This window comes from Caloenas nicobarica, chromosome 16, assembly GCF_036013445.1.
Source record: "Caloenas nicobarica isolate bCalNic1 chromosome 16, bCalNic1.hap1, whole genome shotgun sequence".
Classification (NCBI taxonomy): domain Eukaryota; kingdom Metazoa; phylum Chordata; class Aves; order Columbiformes; family Columbidae; genus Caloenas; species Caloenas nicobarica.
In genome coordinates, this window is record NC_088260.1 from 5089318 (window position 1) to 5101763 (window position 12446).

Genomic DNA, 12446 nt, shown 5'->3' on the forward strand with positions numbered 1-12446 from the left:
CAACTTAAGGCCTTTGCATCTGTGAGAGTTTATATATCTGTATGAGATCTATGCTTCTCCCCTCCCACCTTTGGGGTAAAACCGTGGTGTTCGTTGAATTTTACTATCGACTGTCAAAAGCAGCCCTTGAACTCTGGGTGTTCCAAATTTATTGTTGATATTATGTGAAAATAATTTAAGTAAATGGTTTCTAGAATGTGCTTTAAACTGGTGTAATACATTGGCTCGCTTTAGGTGGAATTAAAGCAGAGGGTAAAATTATTTTAGCAGAACCCTAACCTTCCTTCTCCACATTTACTAAATGTATTTGTGGTACTATATGTCACTAATATTTTTCTTGCCTGCATTAATAGTCTTTAATCTATAAAACCACCAGGTTTAGCAGTATTCTTTGAGGCTGACAAATATTTCAACTGGTTAATATAAAAGTTGAACGGGAACCAGCCTGTTACTTAGCATACATTTCCACTAAATGAATCAAAAAAGCTTAGAAAGGATCATACTAGACATTTATAACCCTCTTTAGTTGTTCAGCCAACTGTTGTGACTTTTCACTGTGTTTCCCCTCTCAGCCAATTGGTGTTACTCAGCTGACATTTGCTCACAGGAGCAGAGCACTGAAGTGTTTGCTCTACTTGGCTGATACCAACACGGTGGAATCGCTCTTTAAGAAACCCATTGAGAAAGTCAGGTAAGACGATTTTTCCTTAAGGCGTTCATTAATAATGAATTTTTTTTTTTTGGTCTTTAACAGCCATTGGGAAGAAATATAAGATATTTGGAGAATTACTTTTTACTGATCTGGTTTTCGTGATTTTAAAATCTATTTCTGAAGAGCATAACTAGATCTTTTAACTTCACCGTAACGCAGTCCAGTACATCACAGTCATAATTCAAAAATCTGAAAGTAATATGACATTATGTGGAACATATTTTGTTCCATTTTGCATAGACTACACTTACTTCTCTAATAACTGAAACATTTTTTCCTACCCATATATACGGTGTTCTGTTTATCAGATTTCAGAACTGGTCACCTTGCAAAGACAAAGTCCTCTGCAACAGTGAGGAACCAAAATCCTGGCAGAATAACGTCGTTTCTCCAAAAATATCTGTAGAACTAACGTCCTTAGAAAAAAGCCTCGACTAGAATTTCTATGCTGGTAATCTGGAATTAGGGCCTTTTTAATGGAAAGTGATGTTTTCAGAGTACATTGTGCCAACTAGCTACATATGGGTTTCTGTAAATATGCAGTCTCTGCATGAATACAGTCTACATATTTTTTCCTTATTTTTTTTAAAGCAACAGAAACACTTTTCCAATATTATCCTGAGCTTGATTATGTGAGTTATAATGTAATAATCACTGTAAATATCATTAACTCCTGTTTTTTGGGGGAACTTCTTTTTACAGGTATTTTCTAAAATGCTGCATTTATCTAGCAGAGTTTGAAATCTTGAATATTCCATATACTTATGAATCATTTCATAAGAGTCCTAAGGAAGGAATGATTAAGGGGCTATGGAAGAATCACAGCCATGAACCCACGGTATGATTTTTCAAACATTTTTAATTTCTTGTTTGTTACTCATTGTGTAAAATGTGCACCTTCCTACATAGAACATGCATTTCTAAAGAGATGTTGCTCCAATGTACTTTGTCCTATTCATACACTACTCATATTTAAAAATACCAGCAAATGTGCAGTTACCCCAAAGGCTCTCCTCTTTCAGAGCGACCAAAAAACCCAAACCTGTTGATATGCTCACTACTGCTCATCACAGAATCATTCCCTAGTACTTGCCCACCTTTGTGGTCTTGTCTGGGAAACAAGATCTTTGGTGCAGAAGCCTCTTTTTTGAAGTTGCTTGAACCTCAAACTTACTGTGAATTAAGTATACACCTTCAACATAGCTGTTATTTACTTATCCAATACACAAGGGATGGGGTTTAAGTTATGCTCTGCTTAGGAATTTAACTTTGACAATTACTTTCTGTTACCAAATATCTTTTGTAAACAGCTAACTTAATTCTGAAGACAAGGGCAGGTAAATGTAATATTTCTGATTTAGAGCCATAAAATGGAGGTGATCTGTTCTTTAGTTGGCATATACACATACTAGTCTAAAATTTGAAAATGACAGGTAAAAAAACCATTTAGCTCTAGAAAATAAAGTGAATCACATATCAGAGTGGGTTTTTTTGTTTTAATTCTCCTCACATTTAAGATAATTTTGACAGTGGCTTGGTTGTGGCCTTTCAGGAGTTAAAGATCCTGGTAATGCTGTAAAAATCTACAGTTATGCTGGCAAGTACTAAAGGCTTGAAGATCATGAATGTATGTAAAATACAGCGTGTCCTTGCCCTCCTTTAGGCTGTTAGACTGGTGACAGAACTCAGTCTGGAATACAAAGTATATGATTCCCAGCTGTGGAATGGGCTACTACAGAAACTCCTTGGTTTCAATATGGTAAGGAATTTTTAAGCATGAAGTCCTGCAGCAAGGTGAGATAAAGACAGTTCTGTAGATTATCATCAGATCTTCAAAAACACTGTAGCATTTTATAATTTTTTTTTAGATTCAATATCTAAGAAGAGTTTTGATAGCAATTACTGGGATTCATTCGTTATGGGAGGTAAGCAAATATTCTGTGACTCCTCATCTTTTTCTTCATTTAACAGGAGTTTGGCATCCTATTTGTGTGTGTGAATGGCAGCCATCTGTGCCATGAAGTGTTATGCACAAGAAGATTCTTTTTGAAATATTATTTTTATGACAATGCAATATGCAGATGAGTATCTATCACTGAAATAGCGTGTTTTGCACTTGTGGTTCCTTCAGTAATCACTTACTTGGAGGGCTTTGTAAAGTTGGACAGAATAATTTTAACATAAGTCAAAATATGGCTAAACCTTAGACTCTGAGAGAAGGAAAACAATGCTATGGAATAATTCATCCAGGATAAAAAGAAAATAAAATGGACAGGCTTCTTCCACCTACAGTAGGTCAGGATGTCTGTGCGTCTGGGTTTACAAGGATACTTAGTTACAACCACGTTTGGCTATTATTATACTTTAAAACTTTGTTGTCAACAGATCCCCAACTTCAGTCGAGCTTGGCGAGGTGTAGTTCTGTCACCATTTCTCACAGGTAGGGTTGTTATAATAGCTATCGTGCTTCTGTAGCAACTTGGTTATATATTTACGTTATCATGTTTTCTTTTTTCCTTAGCTTCATGTCCACCGAGTCCTAAACAGTTAGAGGAATGTTGCGAGTGTTTTGTGATTCTGGTCAAGTAAGTAGATAATACATATGTGTTAGTTTGAGTGGGAATGCCCATGTTTAATTTCTCGTCCAACAACTTGCCCTGGGAACAGGTGCGGGAGCTCTGAACGCTGAGGAACCTGAGACGCGAGGAAGAACCTTGTGCCTCTTGGGGGAACAACAGGATCAGGGCACATACCCAAACAGAAATTCTGTGTTTGCTCACAGACTATTGACAACACGTGCTGGGACTCGGTACCTTTGCTGTTTAAACTGTACTGGGAACTGCTCTCAAAACTGGGACTCAGAATCAGCAGCACAGACTGCCAAAAACCAGTTTATCTGCCCAGTCGCTGCCCCCACGAGGGATATCTGTTCCTGTCCTGACATTTTTAAAGGACTTATGGTCAGCCTTAAAAGTCCAGATAATATTTTTCTTAGCCCAAAATACAGTACATTTCCTAAACATTAACACAGAATATAAGAAAGAAATAATTTCTTTTCCTACAAAGAATAAATCTGAGATGACAAAAATCTAATACCTGCACATGTATAAACATGGTTAACCTATGGTAATAATGTTCCAATACACAAAGCAGTTTTGCATTGCTTTTACAATGCAAAAAAGCACAACAAACCATCTTATTCACCACAATGCTCTGACTTGCTCAAGGAGAAAAATCAGAGGTCAGAAAGCGTGACTTGAACCAAAAGCTTGTCAGGAAATACTGGAAAAGGATCCAGCTGAAGAACATGCCTGCACTACAGTGCATACACACGAGTACCAAAGCATTACTCTGGGCAGTTGGCCAACACTTCCCCTCAAGATAGTTTTGGGCGTGTAGAAAGAGAAATTGAGGTTGGTTGGTTTTTCCAAGCTAGAAAATCATCGTGCATTTGTATTCTGTGAAACTTCAACTCACATAGCTTGGCCGTTTCTGAGAATGAGATGAGGTAAAGATGTGCATTCTACCTGGCTTCAGAATCTCAGTGCAGTTTGGTTGACAGTACTAAGCCATCCAGTTGTACATATCATAGCTGAAACCGTCACTCCTAATCTTCTGAAGGTGTCCTGTCCTGGCTGACTTGGATGTCATCGGAATAGCTAAACAATATGCACAGTTGGACCTCCCAGCTTTTGCTTTGGGGTGCCTGTTACTGATTCCCCAGCCTGAGAAGCGAGAGCAGCAAATTCAGGTAAATAATCTGTGCCAGGGAAATGTCTTTAAGCACACTGTGTTCAACAAAGACTGTGAAAGATGGTAACTTGGAATTCCAGCTTATTTAGACATGCCATTGCTGACAGATGCTTGGTATTTCCCACCCTCAGAGGCTATTCCCTGAATTTGTCCTTCTGAAAGGGATCATGTGAACACCTCCTCTTTTTTTTAATTTAAAAAAAAAAAAAAAAAAAAGGCAAAACCAGCAAGCTTAGAGTCATCCCCAGCGGCTTTGTCATATGACTTTGTCTTTTGTGGACTGGAGGATATTTGCTGGGATCCCACACATAATACCCATGAAAAAGACCAACAAAACCCAAGCTGTAGCCATACATCCGCTAGACCAGTGTTTGATGATGAGGTATATAACTGCTGAGGAGCTGCCAGTGGGCTAGTCTCACAGCACATTTTAAGAAAAGTCCCAAATCCTACTTCAGAAAAGTGTTGAGTTGAAATCTCCTGACTTCGCAGAAAGATACTTGGTGTGAATCACAAGTTCTGATGTAAACCTTTTGCCTTAAAGCCACATCCTCACTATCCCTGGATCCTGAGTTTCATTTCTCATCTGCTTCGATTAATTCATGCTCTGTGTTGTTCTCCCAGATGAAGCATTATAGGCTGTTCCCATACTTGTCATGAGCAAACTGGCACTAGTAAAGGCATCTTAAATTCTTCGACTTCCAGTCATGGGAAGTTAAGCTCAGAAAGATTTCCCAAATCACAGCATTAGTGTAACACATGTATTCTGCTGGCAATGAGTCAAAAAATGTGTAACAGATACAGCAAAACACCCTTTGAGAGTTAAAAACTAGTACTACCCTTTCAGTCAAACTGTACAGACCCTGGTTTGATAATTTCATGTTTGTACCTCGAACTTCAAAATATTAGCTCCTGAATAAATAAAATACTTGCTCTGAAGGGAGAGTTTCTACTTTAATCATTCTCTTTTTTTTTTTTTTTAAACTTATTTTTGCAAGGGTTTCTTATCAACATGTAACACAGAAACCGTGCTGCAGCAAATAGATGAGCATATGAACACTGGAGAACTAGTGGCATTTGCTTCTCAGGTAAATAAATAAAATTTACTTCACTTGCCTTTGACTTCGAGGCTTTTTTGGTATGTGTATACAGAACCTTTTTTCTCACTCTCTCTCCTGATCTTGCCAAGCATTAGCTGACATAACACACGCTTCTAAAATGTAGCAACATTTCTTAACTCATTCCCCTATCTGAATCCAAGATTAGTCTTCATAAAATATGCCATTTCACAACATGATAAAAAATAGCAATTTACAAAAAAAAAATCTTGCTCTATAGGAGTACAATAAGAAAAGTCTGAGCTCTTTTCATTCAAAAGTACAATTTCTTATGTTTAAAGTATTAATACTTTTCCACTACTAAAACTTAAATCTACAGATTAGATCCTCCGTTTTGGACAGTATCATAAATGAGAAACAATATGAAAAGTTCTTGAAAACTAAGTATTTTCCACTGTTGAAGCAACAACTGATGCATACTCACCGAACGAAAGAACTGGTGGATTATTTTGCCAAAAAGAACTGGTAAGTTAATAAAAAGTAAAACATGTGATGCATTACTGATAGCAATTATAGAAACTGAATTTCTAATTTTATTTTCATTTATTTGAAGTCAAGATTTTTCTAGTACTTAGTCTTCAAGAATTTTTAAAGTATTTCTAAGTTAAATAAATAAATACAAATCTCAACTCACTACTTTGCATACTTAGGATATGGAGTTTTACTGTATCATCCAAGCCAAAGTAACAGCTTGTTGAGCCTAGACTGGCAAGCAGATCAAATGCAATTAAAATAACAAAAGTAACCTGACTAAAAAAAAGCAGCTTTATTTTTAATCACTTCATCTTACCTTCAGATGAATTTGCCTTTGTGCCACCATGGAGTCACAGCTTCAGTGATAAGAACACTCTGAAGAAATAAATTAACTGCTTCTACTCAAGACTTAGGAATTAGTGGTTTTGCTGCTAAGTTTTTCAAGAGTTAAATCTCTTCTGTTCCGCTTAAATAAAATAAAGGGTCACAGCTCTGAACCTACTGCAGCACAGTTCTCACTCAGTTCTCACAGCACCTGGGCTGATTGCACACAGCTGCAAACTTGCATTACAGGAACCAATAAATAACCATTTAAATTCTAGTATATATTGGTTTTATTAACAGCCCCAGGTTAACGGCTCAGCTTCTCATGGCTTGATTTCCTCTACGGGGAAATGACAGAGCCTAACTTCAAAAATGTGGGACCTTACCTTATTTTTATACTTCAGTGTACGTAGTCTAAATTCTTGGCTAGTTAGAGAACTTGTTGACAAAGCTGATGAACTTTTGTCTCCTACAGCATTGATGATGCAACAGCCCTAATTCGAGAATATCAAGAGAAATGTGGGAATCCTACTCTGGTAGACACAACATCATCTGACCTTCTGAAGGTAAAACCAACCACTTCTGTACATCATGCGGTATTTTCTCCTTTTTCTCTAAACTAAGACTTTCACTCAGCTTTTAGCAAAAATACTTGTTAGCCAATTTATTTTACTAAAATATATTGAATATAATAAAAGATCCCTTTATCAGTTCAAATAATTTATTTTACTTGAACCAAATCTAAACCTTCTGAAGCACATTCACAGGTCTTAGATTATATCCTGTTTTCCTAAGCCTTATTAATAGCGTCCTCTGACCTTCCAGATGTATCTGACTGGACCAGAAGAGACCTGTGCGCAGAACTGCCATCGATAAGGTCTTGATTTACCCTTTTCTTTTCTCCCTGTATTGGCAAGATGGGGGCCATGGACTGAGAAGGCTCAGACTGGTCAGGTGAACATGAAACAGAACCCTCAATGCTCTTTTACCAAAAGCCACCACAAGCTTTCCACATTTTTTGAACTGTTCTAGGCTGTTTCTTCTCCGTACTCTGTCCCTATGGAAACAGTTTAGATTTATAGCAGAATTTCCTCTTTCTATTCAATAGTAATGTTCATATTCAGCACTTTGATTTTTAAGAAGGATTAAAGTTTATTTCCTTTACTTCTATATTTGTCAGGATCACTAAGATTTCATTCACACAAACAAAACCTTGTGTAATTGTGATAAAGCTTCTTAAAAACTTCAAGTTATATACTTCATGTAAAATACACTTTGTAGACAAATTTGTAATTTTAACTACAGCGAGCACAAATAAAGACACTTTGATATCAACTTTGGCCTTGCAGTATTCTATAAGCCTTTTTTAATGATGAAGTTGTCAGCAAATTGATGTTTGCCAAGGGTGGGTTTTTTTAACTTTGTTCTTTCTGTACATCTGCAGCAGGATAAGGCAGTAGGCAGGTGTTTCACTGCAGGAAGCAGCAGTTACTCAAAGGTTCCTGAGATACCAGGCTGAAAATGCTTCGTCCTTTTCTAAGGTAAAGCAGGTTTATTTTGAATAGAAGTAAATTAAACTTTCTACAGTGAAATGACTACTGTAACTTACAAGTTAAGTGCAATATTTTCAGAATCTATCAGTCCATTTTATTCTTTTAACTTGATTAGGAATGTTAAATTGAGAAAATTAAGTATCAGCTGGATTCTGAAGCAAATGTAACATGGCCCCAGAGCCCTCAATTTTTCTGTTCAAGTCCTTTACAAGTCACCAAACCAGGGAAAGCATCAGGCATTTGAAAAGCAACTACAGCTGTTGCATTTTTTCCAACAACAGTGCATAGAGCTTAGGTTTTTTTCTATGAAGTGGAGTTTATTACAACATAAAGGAACAGTATTTAAACAGTTATTTTAATGGAATATTTTACAAATCAATTCATACAGAGAAAAGCAAACACAATGTTAGTTTAAAGTTATTACCAATAAGCTACGTTGTTAAGCTGTTAGCGAGTAAGTGTAGTACTGCAAACTAGCAATCAAGTACTGTAATAACTTGCAGTTCAGAATGAGATGGTAAAAATACCAGAGAAACAAAGACATTTTTAAGACTTTTTGTACTCAATTCTTTCTACTTTCACATCATCTCCAATTAGTTGATAGACATATGTAACTACTGTAGAGGCCTGGATATCCATCAGCACAAATGAAGGAATGATGTTGCTAGAAAGAAAGGAAAAAATTCATGTTAATTGTGCATATATAATCACCTGAGCAGTGTTCCACCACTACTTAATAGGAATCACTCTAAGAAAAAGGGATATTATTTTTTAAGCACAGATAAGACGCTTTTAAGTATTTCATCTGTTTCAGTCAAGGAGATTTAGCAAGTGCTACCAACCCTTCCCCCTCCCCAACATTTAGAATGGAAACATGAACCTTCACAAGGAGTTTTGTAGTTCAGTTTTGTTATCAAAAAGAAACCCCCACAGGTGTTTTTCATACTTCACTTACTTCTCTAAGGCATGATAAGCTCCTGTAGCTGATCCTGGATTGATATAGAACTTGTTTTCATGTTCAAATGCCTCAAATTTGTGTGTGTGTCCCGAAATGAGGATGTCCACATCAAACTGCCTCTGTAGCAGCGCCAGGCTGGCCATATCACCCCAAGGAATGACCTGGTGGCCATGAATCAGCCCGATTTTGAACTGTCCAACAGTTACAACTTTCTGTTCAGGATAATTCAGGTTCTAAAAATATTTTTTAAAAAAAACAACACACACCACAGGTTAGATGTACAGATTTATATTTAAAAATCTCTATGCAACACAAAGAAGAGAGGGGGAAGCTTATGGAAATATTCAATAAAACTGGCCCTACCACTACAAAATGAGAGCTACAAAGCTGCTTTTGTGAACACTGTGGAGAATGTGGTAGGATACAATGAACTTCAAAGATCTGACAACAGCAGATCCTGTCTGCTGCAGTCCCAGACACAGCTAAGTATGCAAATTACTTTTAATCATTCTGATGACAGATGAGAACTTACTCTGCAATTCACATTATTGATTGTAACCCCAAATCTTTTGCCCAGTTTGCTTGTCACATGCTCATAGTGCCACATAACCTCAGTTTGCCCACTTGTACTTGAATTACAAATAACCCAAATGTTGCCTTTATATAAAAAAAAAAAAAGTCATCATCAAGAGAGGTCCCTACCTCATCAAAGTCCCCTCTGACAACATGAACGTCCCCAGCCAGAGTCTTGAGGTAGTCGTAAGTGTCCTTGGTGCAGAGGTTTCCTGTGCAGAGGATGTGTTGGATCTTTCCTGGAACCAGCAGTTTTTTGAATTTGGCTGGGAGGCTGTTGCAGCGATGTGGGATGTGAAGATCTCCTAATACTAACACCAACTTATTGGGTGTCACAACAGGAAAGAAAGATCGTTACAGACGCTTATCAAACAAGCATCACTGGCAACCAGAAAGCATTGCAATGTTTTCTTCAGTTTCACAACTTTGCATTTTGATGTAAAAACTACTAAAATAAGGATGAAGTGGTGATGGAATACTGCTATATTGAGGGAAAACATGGGACCTTGCTAACATAGAACATTATCCAGAGGGGAGTCTTACAAAGAGCCTACAGAATTCTTTATTTTGTTGCTGAAAGCCATTGCAAGGTATAACAACCTTGACTTGATGATCTTAAAGGTCTTTTCCAACTAAAACGATTCTGTAACAGAAGTGTTACTACTTGATGTATTTTACATAAATTTGGGAACTACCATAAACTCTCTCACATTTTTCTCTCCTTAAACATAAAAAAAAAAAGAGACATCTCTAGTACATGTTCTTAAGCACAGACCTGGCTAAACCACAGCCACTTCCCTTTAAAACTCTTTATCCAAATTTCTTTCTACTTTAATTAGCTTCTGTTTTGTCCTCTATCAAAAGGAAAAAAAAAAAAGCAGCGAAGTTGCAACATGTGTTAACAGCTGACCAGAATAGGAACCTTGTTCAGAGTCCATATTGTGGGAACCACTGAACTGTAACAGGAGAGTAACAGTTTAAAAAAATAAAACAAACAAAAATAAAGGGGCACTGCAGAAAATAAGCCACACAACTGCACACAGTGGTTCTGTTACCAGTTCTATATATTAATTCATTAGTTGCAGTACAACAGATGCCAGGGGAATACAAATTTAATGGGGGCTTCAAAATTATGGATTCAGATGAAGACCAGTTTAATATCACAGGCTTTAAATCTACGAATAAAGAAATAATTAATGCGAGCAAAACAGCAATAAATTAATTATGCAAAAAGGGGATGAAAAGTTCTACAAAGCACAGGGTGTTATGCCACTACACTGTAAAAACACTGGAACTAGAGCCAGTCATCCCTGTGAACTTGATAAATAGCTCCATATTAACAAAAGACTGTTTATCTTCCAACCATAATGCTTTGTTAGTAACACAGTTCCTAAAATGGCAGCCCTCAAATGGGCTTGTAAAAGATACAGCCCAGATATATATAAAAGCAGTACTAACTATGCTAAGCAATTTCATTTTTTAATATTTGCTTTTTACATTTTCAGGCCATGCAGCTATCTTCATGCTAACAGTGATCAAAAAAGGCAGAGGGAACTTGGGTGCACTTTTCATTTGGATTTTTGGGGTGTGGTTTGTTTTTTTTTTTTATATTAAGAATGTCCCAGTGCCATCATCAAAGCCATGCATCTTTGGAGAATAATTGGTAAAGCAATACAAGATTTTTTTTTTTTTAATCAATGAGCTGCCAATTTAAAACTAACCCAAGAGAGATAAAAAAAAAAAAAAGACAAATTTTTGATGATCTTTCAAGAGTTCCCAGTAAAAAACACTCTTACTAGCATCAGCCTAGAGATTATATACTTGAATGCAAATAAAAAATAGATGTTGCTGATTTATTGAAGTGGCTACAGATAGATTATCTTAATGACGCTTAAAGGACTTAGACATACAATACCAGTTTATTTAATGTTTAATAAAATTATACTGCCACTTAAAGCACAGAACCCCACTGAAGTCAGCAGAGTTTGTGCATTCAACACAGATCGTTTCCTTCGCTGACCAAGTGGCTGCCCCATAATCATGTTTGAACTCCCGTTAATTAAAGAAAAGCTCAGCAAGCTACAATAACACAAACGAACTAAAAGCACTGAAGTGTGTTAAATAATCACGGGCATCTGCAACATTAAATAGTGGCAAAGAATGTTACGATATCAGGCTTTAATGAGGAATTTAGGTGCGATGGTATGAAGAGCAGCCTCTGATTCAGATGTACCGTCTGACATGAATTTATATCACGCAGTAAAATTACCAAGCCCTTACCCCCGGTGTGAGCAACAGCCAAGAGGAGGAAACTTACTCTGTGCCCAGCCTGAGCGGGGTGGAGGAGTTGATTGCAGACAGGGGGGATGAAAAACAGGGCGAAACATGATCAATGTTAAGCAAAAGAAAGCAACAGAAAAAGAAAACATAGCCAAATGAACAGGCAAATCATAATTAATGGATTGTCGATGTTATGAGAGAAGCGTTAAAAAAATAAATACGACTTAAGATGAGCTCCAGCTCTCCCCCAGCGCGGCCTCCGCGGGGCTTCCCCGCCTCGCAGCGCCCCCGCCCGCCCTCCATCCACCCCAGCCCCGCGGTAACCGGGCTGCTGGGCGGCCCCTGCCCCAGCGGGGCTCTCCCGCCCGCCGCGCTGCTGACCCAGGCCCGCCGGGCGGCGGCCAGAGGAAACAGGCCGAGAATCCCCCGGCGCCGTGGGGCGAACCCCGTTGGGCAGAGGGCCCCGTTGGGGACAGGGCCCGGGGACGGGCCGAGCCGCGCTCACCATCCTGCTCGGCGCCGCGTCCCTCACACCCGCCGCTGCGGCTCCTCCCGGAAGCGAGGCCGCCGCCAACCACCCGCTACGGCTCCTCCGAAGGGCCAAGGGAGCCCGAAACGCGTTTCTCCGCAGCCAGCCCGCTGGCTACATCCGGGTCTCTGATGAGCGTTAGGCCCCGCCCCTCGCCCGCAGCGGGGCGTTT

General features: G+C 38.4%; 2 protein-coding genes across 3 annotated transcripts in view; one reads left to right on the top strand and one right to left on the bottom strand.

The window, feature by feature from the left end:
• The window catches only part of KNTC1 (kinetochore associated 1), a 37231-nt gene extending 29531 nt beyond the window's left edge, over window positions 1–7700 (top strand). The window contains exons 52-62 of the mRNA XM_065646653.1: window positions 573–691; window positions 1415–1550; window positions 2376–2471; window positions 2581–2637; window positions 3098–3152; window positions 3234–3297; window positions 4334–4463; window positions 5464–5553; window positions 5903–6048; window positions 6857–6947; window positions 7207–7700. Of these exons, the coding sequence (XP_065502725.1) occupies window positions 573–691; window positions 1415–1550; window positions 2376–2471; window positions 2581–2637; window positions 3098–3152; window positions 3234–3297; window positions 4334–4463; window positions 5464–5553; window positions 5903–6048; window positions 6857–6947; window positions 7207–7257 (1035 nt within the window). The 3' untranslated portion in view covers window positions 7258–7700. The remainder of the gene's footprint in view (window positions 1–572; window positions 692–1414; window positions 1551–2375; window positions 2472–2580; window positions 2638–3097; window positions 3153–3233; window positions 3298–4333; window positions 4464–5463; window positions 5554–5902; window positions 6049–6856; window positions 6948–7206) is intronic.
• VPS29 (VPS29 retromer complex component) lies at window positions 7548–12330 on the bottom strand. 2 transcript variants are annotated; one of them, XM_065646401.1, is made up of 5 exons: window positions 12251–12330; window positions 11783–11794; window positions 9595–9786; window positions 8890–9125; window positions 7548–8598 (listed from the first exon to the last, which is right to left on the bottom strand). In XM_065646401.1, the coding sequence occupies exons 1-5, from the start codon at window positions 12251–12253 to the stop codon at window positions 8481–8483; spliced, it is 561 nt and encodes a 186-aa protein (XP_065502473.1). In that variant the 5' UTR covers window positions 12254–12330; the 3' UTR covers window positions 7548–8480. The 2 variants fall into 2 exon arrangements, with proteins under 2 accessions (XP_065502473.1, XP_065502474.1); XM_065646402.1 differs by lacking the exon at window positions 11783–11794 and having other exon boundaries at window positions 7549–8598; window positions 12251–12327.
• Window positions 12331–12446: the final 116 nt, after the last annotated feature.

What these genes read in the sequence shown, in the direction of transcription:
- VPS29 (XM_065646401.1), bottom strand. An exon ending in TCAGAGGGGACTTTGATGAG is followed by an intron (nt 9,126 to 9,594) that starts GTAGGGACCTCT and finishes AAATATTTTTAG; the next exon opens with AACCTGAATTATCCTGAACA. An exon ending in GCTTATCATGCCTTAGAGAA is followed by an intron (nt 8,599 to 8,889) that starts GTAAGTGAAGTA and finishes CTTTCTTTCTAG; the next exon opens with CAACATCATTCCTTCATTTG.